Here is a 27,183-nt window from a genome sequence, read left to right as displayed (position 1 = left end):
AATGAAATGATTGATTGTTTTCTTTATTCTATGGACATTAGCCCAAGTATCAGTTATCCTTTATCGTCCAAAACAGTGTCCTTTTTTATACCAGCCTCCATATAAATGGTGCTGGTCTCTCTCTAAATGCAGTCAAACTGAAAATGCTATCTTCTGTCCACTTTAAAATAGAATCTAATCTTTAGTGAATAATACATTATTAAAAAAAGTCATTGGTGTGTACTCTAAACTATTTGAGTATTTCTGTGGAATTGTACTGAAAATAATTTACATTTTTCAACATATCACCCATCAAGGACGAGAAGTTTAAGAAAATACATTTTAAACAGACAGATAGGCATGTCCTCTACTCAACAAGCAAACCGGTTGACCAGAGTGTACACCAAAGATACCCTAGCAGTGTGATCCAAACAGAAAAATATCATCAATAGGATTTATCACCAGACAAATTCCAGTGCCAGTCTTGTGATTGTACTTATCTCACAGGGATTCACTTCCCTCGAGCTGAAGAGCTATTGTACGGTAACATCATCCATGCGTCTGGATACATTCAAACAGGTGATGTATCAAATGTTGCTCTTGATCATCACGTGACAACTTGGTGAGTATAGAGAAGGGGAATACCTAAGATGTTTCAACGAGTAATTCCCACACATTGAATCTTTTACTACTTTCAGTCTGGATTATTTGATACTGTACGTTGTGACTCATGTGAGAATGGCTAATGTTCTTACACAGATCACATTCCCATACATTCTTGACTGAAAGCTGAGAATGTACTGTTCCCAGACAACTTTTAGGTAATATATAGTTTGGTAACATTTCTCACATGGCTTTCAAATATCATAATAAGGCTACATGTATACCTTTTAACTTCTTACTAATATCTTCAAATTATTCAAAAACACAACGCTACATATTGCAAATGTTAACAATTGAACTGTTCCTTACTAATGTTATTTTAAGTTTTCCTGTGTTGTTAAACTATTTTCATGTGATTGGAACTGGAGAAAAAAAATGAAGGCAAAGACATAAATATTTCTGGCAAGCGATTCCCAGTAAGCCTGGGAAGGAGAAGCACTGGGCCCAATGGGAGCCTGTGCTAGGCTTATCTAAGCATTCTCTGTTACCCTCTTGAATAATGAATACACACTCTGATACTTAAGAGTTCACTGCTTAATTATATGGGCTCTACTTTATACTCTTTGTACTTTGTTAATGTTGGTGATCTTCCAACCCCTCCCATCAATTGAAGATAATGGAACAGTTGAGTTGAAATCCCCGATAAAACATACGTATTATAGTTTGGACAAATCACAGTTTGTGACAGTATTAATCTTTAACTGCACTGCATACTGATGTTATCAAACTTCTATACATTGTCTACTGTATGAAAAAACACATGATAAAAAATGTGATACATATGGAGCACAGCCCGAACATTTAAGCAAACAAATTAAGAAAGGTCATGAATAGTTACTGGGGATTATAGAAAAGTGTATAATCACATGGTTCACCAGTGGAATTTCCCTGACAAACAACACAACTGTATGTATTGTTAATACGGTTCCCCATAAAAATGCCTACCTTCAAAAAGGTTCTTTCCCCCCTTTGGGAAACTGCTTTTATATCAAGAGCACATTTCCCCTAGTTTATGGTTCTCAGTTCAGTTCAGAGATTTTTTTCATTTTCAGATCTTCACATGGTCTTCATCTGCGAGACCCCATCCTCCTAGCACATCCAGGCTATTCCATCTACACATCTTACATTTGTTCTCCCACAACTCTGGAAACTTGAATCCATACCTGTGAGCTCATCGCTCAGGCGAAAGGGTTAAACAAAGAGGGAGGGAAGTTCATACCGGGGACTGCAATGGAGGTGTCTTGCTGTGGAGGGCATGTCCACCGCTGGGGGGGAGGGAGGGAGGGAGGGAGAGGGTTATGTTACACCAAGGGAGGAGAAGGAAACGCTGAGGTGTTGATCTCACTGAGAAGTCGGCAGAGTCGCTGTGTGGTTCTCTCCACCCCACCACCCCAGGCTCACTCTCGTACTTTCTCTCTCTTGCCCGGCTCTTTAAGTTTACAAGTAACCAGTGGACAAGAAAGAGGAACCCCACAGCGGACGGCGAGACCCCAGGAATTTGGGTTCCTGACTTTACGCCAAACAGTGAGTGAAGATAAAGAGAGACAGTTTCCTAAATGACTTGTCCGCTATGCCCTGCATAGATGCCGTGATGAAAACAGCCTCTGCATTTCTTCTGAGGCTGAAAATTGTGTGTGAGTTTTTCCAGACTTGTACATGACAACAAACACAATAAAACACAAGACGTTATTTTTAAGGACAAAATATCTAATGGGTACACTCTAAAAGCTAAATAAGTATTACGTAACATACAATGTACAATACAGACACAATAACATACTGAACTGTTGATGACTTCATAGAATCAGTCATTCTATAAAATTAACAAGATGGTTGAGTAGTCATTTTATTTAACTAATGTAAATAATGCAATACATATTTAAATATACAAGTATTTATTGCATTGTCCTCTTGTCCACAATAACATTGACATGTATTACTAATAAAACACAACACAATATTATCCAATGTTGTTCTGTGTTTATGCTAGACAAGGACACCTTGTTTCTCCACAAAAACAAATGCATAATAACCGCATTACAAAAAAACTTAAGGGTTTGTGGTTTATTTTGCAACCTGATGATCAACAAATTCCAAGAAAAAAAGAACACGTAAAATTATCTCTAACATTAGTCCTATGATTGTTTGATTCAAAATTACTACAATTGGCCTGCAGTCCCAGGAACTTACACATGTTCTCTGAACTACTTCAGGGAATTAGGAGCCAGAAATAGAAGATACAAAGTGAAGCAGATAAAGGGAGATCAAGGTCTTTCATTTAGTGTTTTACTTGACAGAATGGAAATGCAATTCAATTTTGTCAATCTAGTATCTCCTCAAGCAAGGCTTGGCTGAGTCCCTTGAGTATTTCTACTGAAAGGATCTTAAATCCAGATTGTACCATGGGCTCCTTCTACTGTTGGCCTGAACTGCATTTGTAGTCCAAACACTTGTATTTTACTGTGTATTGATTGGAGGTGAAACCACAGGTTATGACTCAATCCCATCAGCAGCGCCTTATTTTAGCTGTTGCAGTTTTATTTACAGACATTGATTAAGGAATTAAAATACCAAGACCCAGTGCTGAAACTTGTACTGGACAGAGCTTTTCAGAGAAATGGTGACACTCAGATCGTAAAGAAATTCAAGCAATGAGTCGTAAATTGTAGCACTATGAAATAATGGAAATAATGGGAAAATGACAACGCCTTGTGTCCCTTAAAAATACATTTTAATCAATCGGGGTTTGGAAGCTGTTGTGGCAGTAGCTTATTTTTAGTTTTAAATATGAATATTCTGGTAACGCCATTCAGGGAGATGACTAGCAGAAGAGTAGAAGAAAATACAACTGTCTGTCCCCTGTGTGATCATGGTTTGATGGAAATGCATTATTATCTAAAAGCAACCCCCTCTAGGTCTTTTACTTTGCTCCTGTCACATAGAAGTCACATGAATGTGTTGTGAGACATGTGACAATGACAGATTGCTGACCTAACAAGTTTCACTGCTGGTAGCTGTGGACAGGGGGCTAAAGGCACTGTACTTGAGGAAATATAAAATACTGGATGGACACACGCATATACACAAACACATACATATGCATAAACACACTTAAGTTCACAAACAGACTTAAAAACCCACACACACATATATGCAACCATACAGATAAATATGCACAAGCGCACACACACACACACACCATCCCCTATACCAATTGACAATGTAACATAGTCAAAACATGTATCCATAGATCCCCTCTCCCTTGAGCTCATTTTCCTGGCTTTGGAGACATTTTAAAGTGGGTCCCGGCCCCAGGGCAGAACTGAAATATGCAGGGGGAACAGGCAGTGAACGAAAATGAAACACAGAGCAAGTTAAGGATGGTTCCAGGGGTATTCTCTTACACAAATGAGGCGAGACATATTGAGGCTAAGCAGTGACTATCCCACTTTTCCACTTTAACTCCTAAAACCTTGAACAATGCCAGGGCAGGGATTGTTTGGTCTCGTTTGCAGTCCGCAAAGTCATCTGTCCTGCTTACTGTTTCATTTTTGATGTAACACCTTCTCCTCTGCAACCTCTGAAAACAGACTTAACTCACAATTCAGTGTTTTAGAACATTGTCTGGTTCTGTATTTAAATGGAGATTGCACATTGTACAGGCTTACACAAGATAAAGTTAGCATACACATTAAGTGAGGACTCAGACCCAATTTTCGGTTGTTATGCCATATCGCCAGGTTAAAATATATTGCCTGCAAATACAAGATTGTGCCAGCCGAGACTAAGTGCATACAATTCATCATGTGGTGAAGATATCCCACAGAACCAGATACAATGTTTCCTAGCAGGGGGCTTCGACTCCTGTGTTCTGTTACTTAAAAGACCTAACTCTTTTTGAAACATCTGAATATTTATCCCAGGACCTCCCACTGTGGCCCAATCAGTGACTCTAAATGCCTATTAACCTTTATTGCATTGGTTATGGAAGCGAGGATGGGGGGTTAGAAGAGGTGGGTCCATTGCAGCTTTAGTGCTGTATCAAGGAGGTTTCTAAATAAAGATCCTAAATTTGTGTTTCAGATTTTCCAGTAGAGTATAGGCTCAGAAGTTGCTCCAATATGGCAAACATTAGGGTCTGTTATGGAATGTATTGTGCTGTTGTTGCACTTGGCTAGAAAAATATATTAGCATTGAACCAGAAGGAGAGTGTGGATGTAAAAACAGAGGAATGTGACTAAATTCCCTTTAATTGGCAATTTAAAGGAGGCTCCAAGTATTATTATTTATTTTTTTTACTGGTGGGTCGTGTTTGAAACACTGCTGCCAAGAAACCAGGCAAAAACAGTGGAAACAGAGTCTGCCAATGAGTGGGATGCATGGCGTCTTTAATAAAAGCTTACACTCCAATCAGCCTTTAGATTAGCCTTCATCCCTGCAAGCCAAGTAATTTAGCCTCAATTAGTGGCCAGGCCTACATGCAGCCAATGCTTTAAAGAACACAGGCCAAGTTGTGTTTTTACTGTTATTTGGTGGAAGAAAAAAAACTGATGCAATGTCTTGAAAACAGAATTCCCATTTTTTTTGACAATAGAAAAGAAAAGAGAAAGACAAAAGAAAAACCTTTTATTTTGAAACATATATATATATTACCTTTTAAGAATTTATACTAAAGATCAATTTCATCTTCAGGAATAACATTGTTAGCATAGGAAAGGACATTAATGGGTTCTTTATTCTGTTCAGTAACTTTTCAAATGATGAATTTAGCATCATGTAATAAAACACTTCTTGAAATTCTTCTGGCTTGGTTGGCCAAGTGATGTCACTCGAAATGTCCTGATTTCAGTAAACTGACATCTCATCCTGTCTTAAAAGGGAGGTACATGTGACGCCCTGTTGACCTAGGTCAAATTGCAATGCCATGCTCAGTTGATTACCTGACACGAGTTGCCGCTGTTTAGTAAGTGGATCCCTAACCTTGTGTCACATTAATAAGAGGCCTTGTGCAAATGGAAGAACACAGAATGGCAAATGCCATGGAGAGGAAAAGAAAGAAAGAAGAGACAGAGACAGAGTGAGAGAGATAGTCAGAGACAGAGACAGAGAGAGAGAGAGAGAGAGAGAGAGAGAGAGAGAGAGAGAGAGAGAGAGAGAGAGAGAGAGAGAGAGAGAGAGAGAGAGAGAGAGAGAGAGAGAGAGAGAGAGAGAGAGAGAGAGAGAGATAGAGAGGAGTGGAATAGTGTTAGCTCTAGCATCAGAGAGAGAAAGAAATAAAGAAAAATTGCATTAAAACCATACCTGGGATTGGAATAGCAAATATTGACCTCAAGTGTCAACTGCACAAGTGCAATATGAGGCATCTGTATGTTCCACTCACCCAGGTAATGGGTGTGGGCAGAGTTAGTGGGTGGCAGAGTTATAGTACAGTTGGATTGCTAAACTCTGAATAACTGACAGGCCAAGTTGTCAGCCAATCCTACAGATTCTTTCAAATGGAGTTTGAAGTATTGGAAACAGGCTCTTAGATGAAATGTTTCCTTGCTCCAGAGATAATATTAGGACTGATGCCAGTATGAAGTAACCCCCTTGTCAGTGCAATAATTCTTTATTTGATCTCAACCCCTCCAATAACTCTTTGCACAAGCAAACGTGGAACAGTTTTTGTTGACCAGTGATTTGTGTGTTAACACATTTGATTGTGATTTGTAGCAGTGATTTTTGGAGCGCGGTACAGCATGTACATAGTTCTGCACACCCCATAGAGCCATGTGGAGCTGATTATGTTGATAGAGAACATCCATAGCACCCTGGGAAGCTCTGTTTTATGTGGGTGTGAATGCTGGATCAATGTGTTGATTTCCACATTGTTTAGTCATTTTGTTTATGTTTTTTTTCCCGCTCTGTCTAACTGTCTCTGTCTTTGTTCCCCCCCCTCTCACCATCTTCCCCCATCTTTCTCTCTCCTCTTAAGTCTCTTACCCACAGACACATTAAGAATATCATTCACACACACGCACACAGACACACACACACATCCAAATCAAAAGTTATGTTATTGTTAAAAGTTGTATTGTATGTTACTTTGAATCTAAAGCAAAATCCACAATACCTGTATAGCACATTTTCAGATGTGTTCTTGTTATCTCATTCAGGAACAAAATACCTGCACAAGTCCTCACAAAAACAATGCAATATTTTCATGAACATTTCTGAGTACTGCTTTCCATTAGGATTTGGAATTTTGTGAACTTGGATATTCAGATTTTAAGCTGTTTTGCCTCAGTTTAAGTAGACAATTAGGTAACAGTTACCAGCAACCCAAGTTTGTTTTCGGCAGTTTTTGCATGATTTCAGTGCAATATGCCATTCCTCAGCCTTTTCTGTTTGTAACAACTACACGTTTATATCAAGCATTAAGCAATTAAACACTTTGAGAGTATTTCGAAACTATTCATAAGTCAGTAGAACATGACTCACAGAAAATTAATTCAATGTAGCCTGGTACGTTATGTTTTTAAATATCTGGCAACAAATGGGAACCCTGTTTCCCGGTCCCTCTCTCATGTTGCATGTCCTGTCAGGTCAGGATCCCATCCTACCCTCACATAGCACACATGTCCACTCTCTTTCAAAACATATGTCCTACGAAGTAGTTAATACTTGCGGCAGCTTGTATATCTTGTGACACGCATGTGTTGGAATCAGTCATGCCTCTGTGTAAGCCACTCACAGGGATAAGACCAGAAGTGGGAACAACATCAATCTCCATTTGTTCAGCTGCTGGGAGACATGATTAAGTGGCTCAGATATGATCCAGAGAGACGCCTCTCTCTGAGCCCCCCCCCCCCCCCCTACCTCAGTACACACACACAGAGGTACGCACCAACTCAGGGACACTGAGGCAGGAACACACACACAATGTGTGTACAAACGTACACACTCAAAATACATAAACAATCTCTATTTCTATCTCTTCACTCTCTACTCTCTCTTCTTGTCCATGGCCGTCTTTGGTTTCTCTCTCTCTCACACACACACACACAATGCTGGGTGGCTAGGATTTCAGACCCTCTGTAGATTGGCTGGCCCTCTGCTCCCCTTCATGATTTATTGTTGAAAATTGAAAGATTCCAAGAAGTGAGTCAATTTGTGTTGGCACGGCAATGTTGCTTCCACACCAACAACTCCCTCATCGTTCACCCCTCTGCTTCCCTACGCAAGGTGCTTGTATACACCCCCTTGAACTTTACCGGCCGCTTAAAACAATTTTAATTCATAAGATATGTATTTTTTTGTGATACCATAGCTCGGGGATGATTTGCACTTGTTTACTAGAGCTCCAGTTGAGAGTGACAGTCCACAAAAGACAAGGTCGACAGGGATCAAAGAATGATTGGTCATGTCAGTGGAGCCTGTAATCTGACCCGACTTTCCAGGACAGGTTATCAGATGGGTCTTCTATGCAGTTGAAGGTGTGGGGGGTTCTGACTACAACACTCACGTGAACCACTATGTTGGACATGGGTGATTTGGGAGATTTTGTTCGATAAAATAATTTAGTTTCAGTAAATCCTCTTTAATTCCCCGGAATGGTTTTTGGTGAATTCATCCCAACTATTTGACTCATATGTATGTCGCTAACCTTGGTCTTGGATCCCCTACAAGTCAGTGATGTATTTTAAAACAGACATACAGCTCTACAAAAAGCTCCAAACACATGTACTGTGGCTGTGAGACTCCACTGCTCCGGGGGGGGGGGGGGGGGGAGGGGGGGGGGGGGGGAGGGGGGGGGGGGGGAGGGGGGGGGGGGGAGGGGGGAGTCCAGGAGGCTTTTGACTGCCAGTTACAAGCTGTTGTCAATCATAATGCAGCCTTGAAAAATACCCACTGTGCCGGAGTGGCAGAGTGAAGTGCATTGGGGAGCCAAGGCAAAATGGGCCCCCTCTATTTATTGCTAGGCGGAAAGTGCTCCTGTTAATGTCATTTGTTCAATGTATTTTTTCACCCCTTTTTTTCTGTGGTGCCTTTTCCTGCTGGTGGAGAGAGTGGACAAGGCACAGTCAGTGTGACATGATGTACGATGGACTTAGCAGGGCTCAGTCCTTTAGGGGGAGTGTTCCCATTAGCCCAGCTTTACTGACTGCGTTGTAAATTATGACATGGGGGGAGGGGGGGGGGGGGCACGAGGCCAGCCGTTTTATATACAGGTAATGTACACTCACAGAAATGAGCTAGCTACTGTGGCACACCACTCAGTCCACTTGAGCCTCTTTTGCTTCCTCTAACCAACGGCATAACCTTGGAAAAAAGTTTGAGAGAACATTTCGACAGGCAGACAATGTGTCTGCCAATATAGGTGGAAAGGTTTTGACAGTTACATTTGAACTGATTGAGGAAGACTGACGTGTGTATTGCACAAAATATTCTATGTTTTTTGATTGTGCCTACAGCAACACAACACCTCTTCACTGAATAATGATTGCTAGCGTGACATGCAAACAACTTTCAGAAATCACTAGTAGCATGTATTGTTACAATTGATGGCAACACTGCAGACAACAATGTAGTTATATAAAACGTTAGCTCTGCTTATTTACAGTTTGGTACATTATAAGGGAAGGTTAGGCTTTACAAATTAAGATCCAATTTTATTTTATTATTATAAAATGTTCAGTGATTTTGGCAGCATATGAGTAATGCCTAAGATATATTTAATCAAGACAAAAATGTTATGTGCTGAATTGTTTGATAGTTGTAGTATTTTTATTTAGATTTTTTTTGTATAATGTGTCATGTCTTATGATTCATCCTATTTATGCTTCATAATATGTCGGCACTTCACTTGCTCCAGGAGTGTGCTCAATTGTCTCATTTTAGAGAGATCAGGGAAGAAGTTGTACATTTCTCTTATATTGGCCCAAAATCTAAACAGTTTTTTTTGTTTCCCTCTGGAATATTTGTGTCAAACATAACTTATTTTTGTGTTTGTATCGTATTTGATTTGATAGTAGGGGCATTATTTAACTTGATTTGTCTTTACAATGTGTTGCAATTCGTAGTGCTAAAATAATGTTCATATCCTTAATAAGAAATACGATTTAGAATGAGGTAGAGAGAGAGAGTGACAGACAGAAGGAGAGAGAGAGGGAGAAAGAAAGAAAGACAGACAGACAAGCGAACCAACATATCAACCGACAAACAGGGAAAGTGTTGACTCTCATCATCTTCCACCTTCTCAGGGAAAACAGACTTTTTCAAAAGTACCATCTTCTCGTCTTCTGCATGGTGATGAAAGCGTTTTGTCTGCACCGCCGCACAGCATACTGATGAGGCCCGGGCTTTGGCAATGGGCCTTGAACTGCTGGGAAGTCTCTGCGAGCGAGAGCTAGAATGTGCGGTCATTAGGAATCCACCCGACCACTCGCCTGACTCTGTAAACAGCATGATCATCTATCCTATTCCCTAACTGTGTGCAAAGGGAAGGATACTCACTCCAGAATAGTGCAGTGTGGGGTCAGTTGGTATAGGGTGGTGTACATATGTGTGATGGGTAATGGGATGTAGGGTGGGGTATGTGTGCGTGTCTGTGTCTATGCTTCTATGCAAGAGTGATGGGGTAAGGTTGGGTGGTGTTTGAGCATGCATTTGGTGCGTATATGTATTGGTGGGCCTGAGCACAAGCATGTTTCATATCTGTGTTGTGTTTGGAGTGGGCTGTGCGGCGTAAGGTCAGCGGCTGTTTTTAAATAAGCAAATGAGATTGGAGAGCCTCAAGGGCACAAGACAGAATTTTCCCCTAAAACAGTCATAAGGAATGTGGATTTAAAAAAATTATTTTTCAACCACTTACAAGTTTGTTTCTGAGTCTATGCACTATAGGCTACTGTGCCTCACTAAACTGAATCGCTAAAGTTTTGCTGTTTAAACTAGAAGCACAGAGTGCTTAATTGTGTCATGTTTTACCTTTGCCACATGAAAGCAATCATTCACTAACACAAATTACTGCTACATACCAAATGTCTTCCACGTACTTTCAAGTTAATCAAAAGTGGCACAACTCTAATTGTGTTCTTGACAAAAGAGAACATAATTTTGTACATCTGGATTACTGTAGAGTTTAACATATCATTAACATATCAGCGGGATTCTATTGTAGTTGCAATGGCAAGACAGCAAACATGCAGTGTTTCTCTGTCTGTCATGGGAACAAGCAGCAGCGGAGGTTTGGGGGAATTGTGAAAGAGGTGTTTGGAATACTCTATGTCAAAAACACTGGCACTTAGTGGGAGGAAGTTTCCATAGTGCCATACACAGACTGATACATGTACATGTGAGTGTATGAAACATGGCAAGAAAAACGTTTTACTTACATGACCAACTTGTCAAGGGCATTTTGAGAGATTATTTTATCTTATATTTATGTATGAATGACTAATTGGGGACGGGGTGAGGTGGAGAGCTCTCTCATGTGGATGGAGTGTTCAGTTTATTGGAAAGAGAGTCAAATGGATGGGCAAGGGAGTGAGAAGGGGAAAGAGTGCCAGAGTGACTATTCTATAAATGCGCGCTGTCATGCAAAACAGTTCATTAGTGTAGGCTGTTGAAAGACAACCATCGTGTACTTCGTGGTGGTGGTGGGAGGGTAAATTACTTCCAACAATAGCCAACAGGGACCAGTATTTATATCCCTCCTTCTCATCCCCCACCATATTCCCCTTTTCCCTCGCCTCCTCCACCCCTCCCTTGCCCCAACCTTCCTACAGACAACAGTCCTTGGGTCAGTTAGGATACATGTGCAGGTTCTCCAACACATGGCAGGCTGACCAAAACAACCTTGGTGTGTTTGGGAGGAGGGAAGGGCAGCAGTGTTGATATGTGCTGTATGTTGGAAAGACAGGGTAGAGCCCAGGTTGACAGGCTATGAGCTTTGGGAGGCTTGACTGTCAAGCAGCCCGAACTGCATGTTCCCCCCCAGCTCGGTATGCAGAAGATTACAAGAAAGGGCCCATTCATCACAACAACTCCTTCTTGTTAGGGATCCTATCACACCGGCTGGATGGGAGCCAGAAGACAACCTCCTGTGGGTTTTTTTTAACCCCAGTCAGAGGAATGCAAGTGTGTCGGCTGAGAATGTGGGAGTCACCGTGTACCCCAAATGAAGTGTGTCTACTGTCGGAACGTCGGTCAGTGCCCTCTAAGCTTTGTATGCGGCTTTTGTTTCTGAACATGACTTGTTCTTTAAAACTGTGGAATAAATGGAAGGATTTACCATTTGTCTATGTTATCTCAAGAATTTGTACAAACCCAACTTCATTAGAATCCTAGATTATATAATTTGTTGTTTATATTCCTAGTTATGCCTTGTATTTCTCTGTATCAAGTCACTTTAATCGTGGAAAGACAGTTGTGGAGGACATCATGTCCTAAGCATGGTAAAAAGCAGGACAGAACCTGGTGACTAGGGCTAGCAGTACACAACCTGGTGACTAGGGCTAGCAGGACAGAACCTGGTGACTAGGGCTAGCAGTACACAACCTGGTGACTAGGGCTAGCAGTACACAACCTGGTGACTAGGGCTAGCAGTACACAACCTGGTGACTAGGGCTAGCAGTACACAACCTGGTGACTAGGGCTAGCAGTACACAACCTGGTGACTAGGGCTAGCAGTACACAACCTGGTGACTAGGGCTTGCAGGACAGAACCTGGTGACTAGGGCTAGGGGTCTGGGGGAACCATGGATGGAGAAGACATTCTCATAGGTTGAGTTGGACTGATACATGATAACTGTCTTGTTGGTGATTCAGTTTGACTTATTTTGTGAAATTGCCTGCAGTTATAGTTCTATTATCCTTGAATTCCCTTTTTCGTTTTCTTTTTTGTGTTGGTCTGACCTATGCACCTCAGACAGACTTTGCAGCAGACCATTTCCGTGTCTTTTTATTCTAATCTATTCATTATTCTTGAGTCCTATTTCTTGTCTGGTGTTACTCTTATCTCCACTCAGCTGACTGATGAATGCCTATAAACTCTAAAACCTAGACTGAAACCACACAGTTAGTGGAGACTGAAGTTGTTTTCCACACATCCCTGCCCGTATCTGATTATAACGCATGGAAGGAAAGGAACTGCATGTGTAGATTTATAGATCCATTTCACTATGAAAACCTGAGAGGTCCTGGTTGTCTTGATGCATGTGTGCCTGTGTGTTGGCCTTGGTCTGTCCGTGTTTGACAAGTTGCCGTTCCAGGTTAAAAGTCTTGTTGATTAATTCACCCAGCACATTCTAAATGGAATAATATGTTCAAAAAAGGAAGTTACTCTGGATAAGTAATTCCAATGTAACAGCATGATCCTTAAAGTTTCTCTGCTGGTCAATTGCTTCAGAGAAGTACAATCGAATAATAATTTTTACAATACATTCCAATAAAATCATTTTACATTTTCAAATCCATTGAAGAAAAGTTAATAAAATCCTATAGCCTGATGAGTTGGGCCAAGTAATATTGGATCTGGTATTTCTTTTACCCCCCACAGTTGGGCATGGAGTAATTTGGAGCTATCACTGTGGTTAGGAGCAACTACAACCCTGAGCAGAATCGGCTCTTTTCTCTCCAGAAACCCCAATGGGCCCAAGGCCAAGTCTGTTAAATACACATTTAAATGGTCCTTTCTATCCCTGTCTTTCACTCTCGCCCTCCCTTTCTGTCTCTATCTCTCCCTCTTACCATTCCTCCACTTCCCTCTTCACCTCCCTCTCATTGTCTCATTCTCTCTCTCTCTTTCTCTCTCTCTCCCTCTCCACCCCTCGCTCTTCCTCTCTTTCCTGGCCCATGCAGTGTTAAGGGGCCTTAGGGGCATTTAGCAGGCTTGATAAATAATGATCACAGAGGCCTGATTTCCTAATGCTGATGTATGGCTGTGACGGGACAGGTGCTGGCTCCTCAGCTTCCCGCCGGCGACGCAATTAATCTAGCATGTCATGTGATGAACCCCAAAGGCACAGGTAGAGGCCGAAAGGCATGAATTATACAACGCTTAAAATCTCACTTGGCGGGGTTCAAACAATGGACACGCACACTGAGGCATACTTCAGGGCAAATACACACAAGCAGGCATGTGCATGCACACACACACCCACACACACACACACACTCATTCTGTCATTCTGAAACGCAGTATCTATCTCTCTCTCCGTCTCTCTCCGTCCCTCTCTCTCTCTCTCTCTGTCTCTCTCTCTCCAGAAACAGACTGAGAGAGACAGTCCTCTAGTATGTGATAGCAAAACAGACCTCCTTCCCGGCCCCATCAGAGCAGAATGATACGCACCATATGTGATTCATTTGGGCCGGTGCTCGTCCATTAATCTGCGAGTGGGTGGGTGCCAGCCGCCAGTGCATGGCCCCCCACGCCACCCGGGGAAGAATTATCTCTCCGCGGGGCCGACCCGCTGCTAAAGAATTGGAGCAGAATGTGACACCCCCACTCATTAATATAGCTTTAGCTTACATTATCATCCGTCACGGGTCTACTTACTGTAAGGTACCACACAGCTCTCCAGTCTCCACAGAGGTGTGAGAGAGAAAGATGCGGCCACTGATGATGAGTCAGCAGAGAGGAAGGTGTTGTGTAGCGTGCCGAAGATCAATGTAGCCCTGTCTCTTTGTGACAGTGAAATTCACTTTTATTTTTAAATTATTCTATGAAGTGTTTGCACGTGTAGTAAATAGCATACCTTCACTCTAGCATCCTATTTTATAATTTGATGAGAATGAGGGCTTGAGGCAGAGTATTTCCTTTAACTGTTAGCACTTGGTGGTCCAAGCAATAGTGTTAGATGAGGAGTAAGTTGCCCATTACTATTAGGGATCTGCACTGCACAAGTCCTCCCTTATAAAAACACCATGCAGCAGGCCAGTAAAGCTTGCCTTGGGGTGGTTTGTGTGTGTGTGAGACTGTCCGTTGGGTCTCTCTCTCTGTCTGTCTCTGTCTCTGTCTCTCTCTCTCTATTTCTACATGCTACTTTCTAAGTCTAAGTCTCTGACCTACAGTATCTCTCTCTCTCTCTCTTTTTTTTTACACATTTTCTCCACTTTTCTGCCTTGCCCTGTCACATTTCTCTCAGCCATCATCGCTGCTTTTTCCCCTTCAAATAGAGGTATGTGCACTCTGAGGAAAAGCGTCAGATACCAAGGCTTGGGAACCTCTGCTGCCCTTCAGGCTCACAACTGGCCAGATAACCGCTGTCTGACTCTGTGGGGGGCGCTCCTTTCACCCCTCTGTTCCCCCTTCCTTTCTTTTTACAAACACTCTATTCTTATCTTTCAGTCAATTTATATTTCAAAACCTTTTTGTCTTCCCGTACTGTTTTATTTTTCCTTCTTTGTATTATATGTCTTCTCTGTCTTCTTTCACAAACTTGATTGTGTGGGTGAGCTACCTGCTCCAACCCAATTTGTATTCAGTGTCTACAGCAACCTTCTCAGTAGATGCTGTCTATCTCTACGGTTTTCGAACTCACATTTGCCAGCGCTGTCTGTCGCTTTGCCCTCTCTGCTCCACCACCATCTCTTGCGCACATGTCTTGTATGGGCAACGGGCTAAGATCAAGCAAAGATCGCCCCAGTAGATGGAAACCTCTGTCTTTCTCCCCTTCTCCTTCTTTCTTATTCTCCCTCTCAGACCTCGTCCCTGACCCTCCCTCTCTTTCCCTGTTTTTCCTTCTGTTTCTCTCTCTTTCTGGTTTGGGGAGTCTTCCTCATCTCCAGGGCCATATCTCTGGCCATCTGGTCATTCCTCTGCAGAATGGCCCCTTCTCGTACCTGGCTCCAGAGCATGGGGAGGAATACAGAGAAGATGGGGAGGTGTGTGGAGAGAGAGAAGGAACAACAGAGACAGAGAGTAACAACGAGAGAGACAAAGAGAGGGGTGGGAGTAGTGGTTGGGAGACAGAGGGAGAAGGAGAGGGAAGGAGGGAAGGAGGGAAAGAGAAAGAGAGAGAAAGAAAGAGAGAGAAAGAGGGAATGAGTGCAATAGATCCAAAATTGCATTTTGTTTGTATACGAATCAACCTTTTCGTCATGTCCCGCTGCCGTAGACATTTATTAACCCAGCCTTCAAAAAGCACGGCACACTTTTCATCTAATGGCTATATATCATGATACCCTACTTTCAAAGAATATCTACCACTGATATTGCTTATTAACATTTCAAGAGGGGTCAAATGACAGTTAGATTGGGGTGAGGGAATCTTGTATGCTGTGACAGAACATTCGTGCCCTTAGCACAGCCTGGAGGTATTGGTAAAATGGGTTGACCCTTTAAAGGGATGTTGCTGCTTCTCCCTCTATAATAAGAAGTTGTTTCAACATCCACAAGTACTATGTACTCTATGACATTCCGATCAATCACTCAATCAAAATCCACGTAATGCAACAGTAAGTTCCTGTACAAGAAGCGCAGAGTGGAACACCTTTGATATCTGCTGATGTCAAAATGATAAACTGTGTAAATGTGACAATCAGCAAAAGGAGAATTGAGCTAGGACAGTGCTGACTAGACTACAAAGGATTCTTTTCAACGTAATATGATAGGAGAACTTATATGACAACTAATATGATAGTGAGTGGTCATGATAAGAAATGGCAGAGAGAAAAGGGGAAAGTTGAGATTGTTTTAAAGGGAGCGCAGATTAATACAGGGTAATCATTTGAATTTATATGAGTCAACGATATGGGTAGAGAGTTAGAAGTGCGGAGTAAGAGAACGTTTGTCACTGAGGAAGTTTGTCAGAGCAAGAGGAGAAGGGGGGGGGGGGGACAAGAGATAGCAAGAGAGGAAACAAGCTGGGCACATGGGGGATGCTATGAAAAGCCCAGTATAGAATCAAATACATTCAAAATTTGAGAAGAAAAGGAAGAGAGGGCGTGAGAGAGAGAGTGACACTGCTGAAGCAACACCACTCATGATTTACCCTCCCATTTCACTTCACATTTCTCCGAATGTCTCTACCTTGAAGAACAACAACAGTGGGTAGAACTAGAGAGAAAGACAAAGACAGCTTTCCAAGCCATTAGAACAGCTCTGTCATTTAACCCTACAATTCCCTTCTTTCCATGGGGTCGTCAGTGGGCCATGTTTTGCTCCCAGTGTACATTTCACAATGTGCAATGACGCACAAGACACAAATATAGGACTGAATCACAAATGCGGGACTGAATCACAGAACAAAATCAACGTGACACACAACTAGACGGATCAACTAGAATTTTCAGCTTCAATAATTTGCCTCTAGAAATAACAAGAAAAAAAAGAAGAAGCCGACCGATTGAACGCTGTCATCCTTTCTCTCTGCAAAAGTTGGTCTGTCATTTGTTGATGAGGCGGCCTTCTAACACGCCTGTCTGTTCATCTAGAAAGAAGTGTGGAGCGGTGACGTCTAACATGTAGACAGACCGTGACACCAGTCAGACACTGAGGCGCACGTCCTTAATCCTGTTAGTGAGTGTCATCCTCGGCTGGCTGGGATGGTGACAGGGATAACCATGAGAGGGAGAACGTCCATTTGTCCATTCACGACAAAAGGTCACACCCACATTTGTTCTATACGAGATATTCTGAACTAACAATATGTTCATCTAGACTGAAATGCTTTTCGGTACTAGCCTATTAACTTTGCCTGAGGCCAAACACAATCTTATTTCACAAAACACCATTCAGGGCATAAGTGTGTGTTTGTGCGTCTGTGTGTATGAGTATGTCTGTGTTCATATGTGTGTGTGTACACCAAGTGTATGTTTTACAGAGTACAGAGGTTTGCTCTACAATCATAGGGGCTGAGCCTCTGATGCGGTGTGTTTCATACGGGACATGCCATGGTTTTCCCTATCCAGTCTGAATGGTACAATCCTGTACACTACTGCCACCTTGATATGGTGTGTTGAACTTGCACTACCTGATTACACAGGCCGAGACACTTTTAGGCAAAAGCAGACATGTCGACGTACCACTCTCTTTCTTTTCATAATACATCTTACCCCATAGAGCATTATCCATAAACCAACACTCATACTTTACTTGTGGTATCCCACACAATTATTAGGCTTGTTGTTTGAGTACAGGAGCTATCTATTTCAATGTAGCCATACCACAGTTTCAGATGATGCGGGCTCTGTCAAGCAGAGTCATCTCACTGTGCCAAGCAGCTGCCTGGGTTTATCATGCTTCCGGATGCATATAATCTCATAACACAGATTATATCAACACACACACACACACCCACACCCCAAACAAGTGTGTCCAAGCCAGCTTTGTTGAATAAAGATGCGTATTGTTGCCATGCTCTTGATATGGCCTATCATCCTATTAATAAACCACAGTCAACCAGATTTGTCTGAAAAGTAATTTGGGAGATGGGGATAGTGACCAGGCAGCAGATGTGGTCTTTGGCAAGGGAACTTGAGTCCAAACAGTCCTGGATAGTGGCATTAACCGTTGTGATAAGAGAAAGAGAGTGCATGGCAGTACATTATATTCAAACAACCACAGTATCCCTCAGTCTTATGCCACTGAAGCACAAAGCAAAGGCTTATTTGAACAAATGTGTCCTCGCTGTGTAAGCAACAGTCAGCCACAACTAAGGGGATGCTAATTGTTCTGGTGAGGTAGTCACGGTTGGACCGGACACTGTTGCTGTGAATTGTTCAGAGTTAAGGCAAATGAAAACATAAGTGAAGGGTATATGAATTTGTATGTTATCAGAAGATGAGGCCATGCCCCTTGTTGCTATAGGTGATGCAATTTCTTCAGAAATATCCCCTCAGGATCAATCATACAGTTGAAGTATATTTATTTACTACGAGATCAAATTAAAAAAGAGAGTGGTTGGCTAAAAAGGGTGTTTGATTCCACACCTCTCCCAGTCAATGTGTATGATAAGGGAGGGAGACTGACATCGGGAGTCTATTCAATTACTGGATTGACTGATTGTACAGTAAGTACAGTTGTACTTTAACAGTACAACTGGCCCTGGTTTACCGCTCCCCCCCTCGCCCCAGTTGAAATGGTATAGAACCTCTCCTAGTAGGCTATCCACAGAAAATACTGGAATTAATTGCAGTCTTGTTGTCCTTCCACCACTTAAAGCAGTCGCCTACAGGCTCCAAAACCATATTTTCTTTTTTTTTATCGTTTATTGTAGATAACTTTCTTTATCCAACTGAACGATGGACACGTGGATCTTACTTAGATCCTGGAGCTTCCAAGCCAACATAATGAGCGCGTTTCATGTCAGCGGTGGATTGTCTTTCTGGTGCTGGAGCGCTCGCGCTGGGAACGTACACGGGCTCACTCGTTGATTGCGCTTTTCCGGTCGCCTGTCCTGCTGTAACTGCCTGCAATCTTGCCAGGAAATATCAATAGCCATTAATTGTATGATTTCGTCGTAAGACATGGTCTCCAAAAAAATAAAAACACACATATTTTGCGCAAATATTGGCAAAGTATACAAATGTAAACCATTAGGATAGCCTTATTGCCTAGTTTTGCACGAGTTTAACTTGCCACCCCTTTTCAATCTACAGTTTAATAACATGTGCTATGTTTATTATAGCCTTTTGCTAGAACCGATGCCTTAGTAATGACAGGTTTAGTACATAAACTGATTCTCCCCAGGGAAAGGCTGACAAATATTCAGAGAGAGAGAGAGAGAGAGAGAGAGAGAGAGAGAGAGAGAGAGAGAGAGAGAGAGAGAGAGAGAGAGAGAGAGAGAGAGAGAGTGTGCGTGTGTGTGTCTGTGTGTGTGTGTGTAGGTGTGTGTGTGTGTGGTAGGAAGGAATGCGTGTATGGCAGAGGTGGGGCTCGAGCGCGCAAGAGAGGAAAAGAGAGAGAGCGATAGCAGTGGGAAGAGATCGCTATTAACCGAATACATTACAGTCAACGTCTCCCACGGGTTTGCAAAGGGGGAAAGACTATACTTGCATTAGCAACAAACAATTCGATGTAAGTCATCATTATGGATTGGAGATCCCACCGCTTTCTTGTGAAATACTGGTGCTTTTTGTGAGCTACACAGTGAAAGGGTTGAAGCAAACTGCTATGCCTAATGTAATCCTTTAATCTGGTGAAGCTAGCCTGGAACTCAGGGGCGCCCCTGAACTATCCCAGTGGACCAAGGATTGGGGTGCCGGCAAGGGGATGTGGAGTGTACTGCGGAGAAGCTGAATTGTTGCCCGGACTTTCCCTTGCCACAATGTCGAGCGCAACCCTAATAATCTCGGAGGAGAATCTGGTCGAGATGCGTGGACTACGAAGTAGCATCACCAGTCATGAAATGGACTTTGTGTCTTGCATGAGCGCGTAAATCAAGCGCTTCTGCGGCACCAAACCAGGGATAGATCTATGATGTTTAGTGGATATGCGGTTTCAAGACTTTCGTCCTCACCCAAAAAGGTGAAGTAGGCTTTAAATGTTTTGCTTTAAATGTATCACTCTCAGCTTTGGTTATGCTTTGTGAAATTACTCGTTTCCCACTCAGCAAAGATATATTCATATCCACCCACACAATTAATGGAGTTTGCGTTCAGGAACTTTACGCTGTGGATATATTTTGTTGTCATTGTTTCTTCACTTAGAGTAGATCCACATCCAGAGCAGTAAAATCATCCCGTAAATAGGTTGAAATCAAAACAGCATTAAAGGCATTTTTTTGTACGCATCCTTATAAAACTATGCACCTCCGCACCATGCAAATGTCAACGAGTGGCAACTTTGTCTAGAACCACAACCCCCTAACCGGCAACAGTAAAATTGTTAAAACGTTTTGCAAATCCCCAGTTGCGTTGCCTTCACCGCTGATCGTCATGTTAACCGAATAAACTGTCCCTTTCTGATAGCACCGTGAAAGGGTTATATAGTTTTGTCCTGTGTGATGCCACTGTTGATGTCTCTCAAAGGGCACTAAGCAAGACTGAAGTCATTTCACTGGCTATCCCTGTCAGATCACAACATCACATTTATCTTGACAGCATATAGCTTATCACTGGAGCTGAAATCTGTTTGTGTTTGCAAATAAACTGAGAGTATACTGTAGAAGTTAGACATTACTTTCAAATGTGTACGTGCATGCTTCTTTTGACCATTGAGTAGCATTATTATTGTAGATTGTATTATATTTGTATTTATAGTGTGTGAACCCTTCTTAACCTTTGTATAGCTATTGTACAGACAACGCTGGCTAAATTAGTCAACTTTATTCAAATGTCCTGACCTTGTGCACACAGCACCTTTCTCTTTAGAAGTAGTCCACATCGATCTTAGTTTCTTCCTGAGTGCTGGAATTTGTCCACTCTTATCTCTGCTGACAGCCTGTGTTCATCATGTCCAGGTTTAGCTTAACTTGCTATTCCTCCCTGCTTGCTAAAACAACTGAATCACTACATTTTGAATTAAATAGGAGTGATGTTTGAGTAATCCTGTGAGGGGTGTTTGTGTTGTGGTTTGTGTGTGTGGATGGATGGTTGTATTGTGGTTTGTGTGTGTGTGGATGGATGGTTGTATTGTGGTTTGTGTGTGTGTGTGGATGGTATTGTGGTTTGTGTGTGTGTGGGTGGATGGATGGATGGTTGTATTGTGGTTTGTGTTTGTTTGTGTGTGTGTGTGGATGATTGTAATATGGTGTGTGTGTGTGTGTGTGTGGATGAATGGATGGATGGTTGTATTGTGGTTTGTGTGTGTGTGGATGGATGGTTGTATTGTGGTTTGTGTGTGTGTGGATGGATGGTTGTATTGTGGTTTGTGTGTGTGTGTGTGTGTGTGTGTGGATGGTTGTATTGTGGTTTGTGTGTGTGTGGATGGATGGTTGTATTGTGGTTTGTGTTTGTGTGTGTGTGTGGATGGATGGTTGTATTATGGTTTGTGTGTGTGTGGATGGATGGTTGTATTGTGGTTTGTGTGAGGTGGGACGGGGGGTTATGTGTGCATCCACTACAGATTTGCGTCTCTCCTCTTGTTGTCTCTCTCCTGGATTACATATAAGGGCCGGGTTTCCCATATTTGTTAAGAAGCTCTTAACGCTAAGATATTCTTAGGAACGTTCTAAGAGCGCTCTCTTCTTAACGAATCTGGGAAACCAGGCCAAGAAGTGTTCACGATTTAGAGAGACATTCACTACCCGTCTTTCTGTCTCTCTTGATGTACACATGGACGGCATGTGCTCTGTGTGTATCTGCATGTGTGTTCATGTGCGTTTAAGTCTGATTGTGTACATAAGTGTTGGTTTGAGAGACATGCATCTCTCTCTGCCCAACCCCTCCCCCCTCCTAGAATCATTCAAATGTGAGGACTGTTCTTCCTGTGAGAGTGCTGGAGTACCTCTGTCCATCACCATGGCATTTGACAGATTAAACACCTCAATGCCCTCTACAAGTTTGTGAGCGCCGAGCAAGTGATCTCCTCAGGATCACTCACTTCACAGATCACTGCACCTAGATGCATTTCTTTGTTCCCATGCATGGCTCACTTTCTAATTCATTTATTCACCTGTCTATTTGATTATGGATATATTTATTTGACTATTTCTCTCTGTATTGTGTTTTATAATTTAGCATTACTTGCCAACATCAGCAAAAAGTGTATTGTACATTGTGTTCTATGAATATAGTTTTACATTTTAGCTGGCACACATCTTTTCATCTGTCTTTTCCCTGAAGGGAAACTCGGGTTGTAGCTCATATTGGAATTTGCATAGCTTACATGGACTGCTTGTGTCACCATAAACTGTAGCCATATTCTCCAATGTTTTCTCTCACTTAGATCTAAACACAGATAACTAATTTAAGAATAAGCCTACCAAATTACTTATTCAGTAGCACTAATTCATTGTTTTACACACAACTAATTATACTTTGTAACATTCATTCCTGCACAGTTTTGACTTTAAACAAGTACTATATGTCTCCCATTTTACACCAAAGTCGGTTTTACACAATTAGCAATGCCTCACTTTGTATTGTAGGAATTCAAATTGAAGGATGGTTTATTTACTTTTAAAAAGCATGCCTCTTTAAAAAAAGAAACACGCTGATTTCTATATTTCCTTCATTGGAATAGGTCTCTGGATCCAAATGTCAAGTCCAAGGGAGGCAAAATCTCTCTGGGCCCAGCAGCTAGTGACGTGACAAAGAGAGAGGGAGAGCGAAAGAAAGACAGCAAGACGAAGAAAGGGTCTTTCCAATGATAACCCCGGATCTAGCTTGCATGGGTCTGAGTTGTCTGCCATTTTAAATATCCTCCACCCCCAATCCCACCACTGCAAGGAGAAGGAAAAATGTGATGAGCGTTGCTATTGTCCCCTATACGAGTGTGGATGGATGCCGATGAAGGAGGCACATTGTTTAATGAGACCATTGCTCTTGTGCTGGGAGGCTTGGGACAGCCAATTACAGAAGGATTACCAGTAGCCTCCTCCAACGACAGTGCACATTTACAGGCAAATTGAACTAAGCAACCCTATAAGCACACTGGGGAAAGTCAAAGAACCCTCCTGTGTGGATTGCTACTTGTTTTTAAGCGTCCTCTCTAAATCAAAGGAGGTGGTTTTGTTAATTGCTTTTCTGACAAGACTCTCAACTTGCCTTTCACAATGGAGATACAATTGCGATTGTGGAATAAAGACTGGGCCTCTTTTCTCAGGCCATGGATACCCATACTGCTAGGCCTCCACCTTCAATTCTCCCGGGCCACCAACTGCCCTGAGGAGTGTCGCTGCGACCGTACCTTTGTTTACTGCAACGAGAGGAGCTTGACCTCTGTGCCTCTGGGGATCGGCGAGGGCTACAAAACCCTCTACCTCCACAACAACCAAATCAACAATGCTGGCTTTCCTCTGGAGCTTCACCACGTCGCCTCCGTGGAGAACGTGTACCTCTATGGCAACCAGCTGGACGAGTTCCCCATTAACCTGCCCAAGAATGTGCGGGTGCTCCACCTCCAGGAAAACAACATCCAGACCATCTCACGAGCAGCTCTGGCACAGCTGCTGTGGCTGGAAGAGCTACACCTGGATGACAACTCTATATCGACTGTAGGGGTGGAGGAAGGGGCGTTCCGGGAGGCTGTGAGCCTTAAGATGCTTTTCCTCACCAAGAACCACCTGAGCAGCGTGCCCATTGGTCTGCCTGAGGACCTGAAGGAACTGCGATTGGACGAGAACCGTATTGCTGTCATTGCCGAGGAGGCGTTCAGGAATGTTACTCGCCTAGAGCGCCTCCTGTTGGACGGGAACCTTCTGACAGATGAGGGCATTGCCCCCGGAACCTTCCAGGACCTGACGACCCTTCGCGAGCTCTCTTTGGCCCGTAACTCCCTTACATACCCGCCCTCACTGCTCCCGGGCGAGGTCCTGGCGAAGCTGAATTTCCAGGAGAATCAGATGAATAAGATCCCTGTGGCAGCGTTTTGGGGGTTAAAAAAGTTGGAGAGGCTGGATATCTCCAGCAACCAGCTGCAGTCGCTGACACAGGGGGTCTTTGACGGTCTCATCAGCTTGAGACAGCTCACTGTTCGGAACAACCTTTGGCTGTGTGACTGCAGCATTAAATGGGTGGTAGTGTGGTTAAAGTCGTTGCCAGCCTCGCTCAACGTGCGCGGTTTCATGTGCCAAAAGCCAGAGACGGTCCGGGGGATGGTGATCAGGGAGCTCAACGACGAGCTCATCCAGTGCCCCCACAGCACGCCGGCAGCACCGTTGCCCACCCACCTGCCCACCTCCGCAGGGCACAGCACCCTCTCCAATGCCCCCTCAACATTGGAACACCCCACGGCTACTCAATTCCCTGATTACACCTCCAAAAAACCCTCTCCCCCGGCACAAACACCCCTACTGCCCACCTACCCACCCAAAGACAGGGAACATAGAACTAAGAAGCCCCTGGACCCTCGAAGGGAGACGCTGCAAGTCACCTTCGCTGTCCTCAATGGCTCTGCGATCCATGTCAGCTGGATGGCGGCCTTCCCCGTCACGGCCTACAAGGTCACGTGGGCAAGGATGGGACCCAGTCTCAACGGGGACACGGTTCGGGAGAGGATGGTGGGTGGGGAGCACCGGGGCATCCGACTGGCTAACCTGGAGCCTAAGTCCACCTATCGCATCTGTGTCATCCCACTGGATGCTTTCAATAACTACCGTCCCAAAGATGACACAGTGTGCACAGAGGCTATCACCACACCAGCTTCCTTCAACCCTGATAACAAAGGACCGTCCGGTCCGGAGCAGGCCACACAACAGGACCCCAGCTCTCCCTTCTTACTAGCTGGTCTCATCGGTGGGGCAGTGATTGTAGTCCTTGTGCTGCTACTAAGCATATTCTGCTGGCACATGCACAAGACAGGCAGGTCATCCTCCACCAACTGGAAATACAACCGAGGCAGGAGAAAAGACGATTACTGCGAAGCGGGCACCAAAAAAGATAACTCCATCTTGGAAATGACTGAAACCAGCTTCCAGATTGTCTCGCTTAACAATGAGCAGCTCCTCAAGGGAGATTTTCGCATCCAGCCTATTTACACCCCTAATGGGGGCATAGGCTTCAGAGACTGCCCCCTGGGGAACAACAGCACAGTGTACTGCAAGAATAATGTTCAGGATGCAGACTTCTGCCGTACATGATGGTTTTGGATAAAGAAAAAAGACTAGAGAATCCTTTGTATTAAGAAATATCCTACACTTACAGGACATTGTACAGTATATATTTCAAAGACCTCTGTCAACAATGTAATTTATACAACGGCTGGACAATAATATTGTATTCAGCAATGCTTTTTTAATATTCTTTAGTACAATCTTGATTTATTTGTAAGTTATTGGTGTTTCTCAAAGTTGTGCTGCTGTACAAAGTTCTGTTTGGGCAGACTTGTACAATCAGAACTCAATCATTAGCATATACAAGATGTTAGGTTTGTATGTGATTGCCACATATATTTGAAGTCACAGATAGCAAGTGTAAAAACAAATTAGATCTACTAAACAAGTGAAATAACCCACATGAATAGTAGCCATAAGACATGATGCACAATTTGGCCATGAGAATAAAAATGTAAAAAGGGTATTTTGTAAAATGGGTGGAGGTGGAAAGAAAGAGAAACTGCTTATAAATTGTACCACAAGAGAGCAGAGTTTTGCAAACTTTAATACATCCAGTAGCTGTGGCTTTGCAGTTATGCTGCAATGGCAATTTATACATGAACGTTTTAGCTGAATTCCTGATACAAGTATTACATTTAAACAAGTAAATATTTTTTATTTGTCCGGTGATAACTTATGTCTGATAAACAATTGACAATTCAAATATGACACTTACTGTTTATTGTAGATTTGGGCTATTTACATAATTTATTGATTAAAGTATTTTTTTCTGGATTATACACAGGTCACATGTTTGCTTTCCAAACTAGAAATACAGTTTAATAACTACAGTATGTGTTGTGTGATAGTTAAGTTTGAACCATGAGTGTAACTTGTAGGGGAATATACTGTAACAAGCACATCTGACACCTATTCAGCAGAATGGGAACCAATTATTTTAGATTTTAATCAGCAGAAAATAAGGTTATGGTAATACAGTATATGTGCCTTGAAATTATCAGCTTACAATGTAAAGTATTTTGAATCTATGTTTTTGCACAAATGTGTACTGTATATATACAATTGAATTGTTGTTGAACAAAAAATTATGACATTGTACTTCATTATTACTTATAAAATCACACTCGCTCCTTGTTTATAAATCACACTTATGATCCATATGAACTGGATCCCAGATTGGACATGGTTAATAATGACATCCACTTTCCACATTTACAAAACATATATGTCACACATTTTATCCTTGAGATGTTCAATTGCACTAGATGTAGGCCTATATATGTCCACATTTGTTCACTTAGGTGGCTACTTTGTTTTATCTATTTTTATTATTTTCTTTTTTTCAGGTCAGTGTGCCTCTGAACTGTCCTTAATACGGGGGACTGTCGAGGGCTTGTAGATGTCCAGGACTTTATTGAACTATTTTGAACATTCGTTTTGTGCTGTGTACATACAGTCTATAGTTCCATGGTGAGGAAGAAAATAAAGGTTGTGTAACGTACAACAGCAGTTGTATAGAATAATACGCAATTTCTGACCTTTGCCCTCCACTGTGATATACAAAAACAGTTGACAGCCATTAAACCCATTGACTAAGGTCCTCCAAAACTATGTTTCACCAAACTAACAAACAAACAAAAATTATGTTGTGGTACCATGTCTTGAGCTCACTGCTGATGAAAACTGAATGCCCAGCATGGGCTATAATTGGAAGGAGTATACCTTTAATTTCAGATGATTATTGTGCATTGTTTTGAGTGTGTGTTGATCTAAATCTTGCGCCATAAATACTTGATTAAGAAGGTTTTTTTTCTTTTCTTATTGTTGTCAATTGCTCTGCAGTTCCATCTTACACTGTATGGGCATGCTTCAGTGTGGCAATGGCATCAGAGGACAGACA

At 42.5% G+C, this 27,183-nt stretch overlaps 1 protein-coding gene across 1 annotated transcript; it reads left to right on the top strand.

The window, feature by feature from the left end:
* Positions 1–2,012: 2,012 nt before the first annotated feature.
* On the top strand, positions 2,013–25,986 carry LOC146299776 (leucine-rich repeat transmembrane protein FLRT2). The gene is made up of 2 exons (XM_084675878.1): positions 2,013–2,166; positions 22,751–25,986. Exon 2 carries the CDS (start codon positions 23,283–23,285, stop codon positions 25,305–25,307), a length of 2,025 nt encoding a protein of 674 aa, XP_084532004.1. The 5' UTR covers positions 2,013–2,166; positions 22,751–23,282; the 3' UTR covers positions 25,308–25,986.
* The last annotated feature ends 1,197 nt before the right edge of the window (positions 25,987–27,183 follow it).

Source organism: Hypomesus nipponensis, chromosome 3, assembly GCF_054491055.1.
Source record: "Hypomesus nipponensis isolate SF chromosome 3, ASM5449105v1, whole genome shotgun sequence".
In the NCBI taxonomy this organism is placed as follows: domain Eukaryota; kingdom Metazoa; phylum Chordata; class Actinopteri; order Osmeriformes; family Osmeridae; genus Hypomesus; species Hypomesus nipponensis.
Note: the sequence above shows the minus strand (reverse complement) of the source record. Positions and strands in the feature narration are given on the sequence as shown.

Excerpts from the sequence above, each read along its gene's own strand:
- LOC146299776 (XM_084675878.1), top strand. The coding sequence starts at position 23,283 with ATGGAGATACAATTGCGATTGTGGAATAAAGACTGGGCCTCTTTTCTC.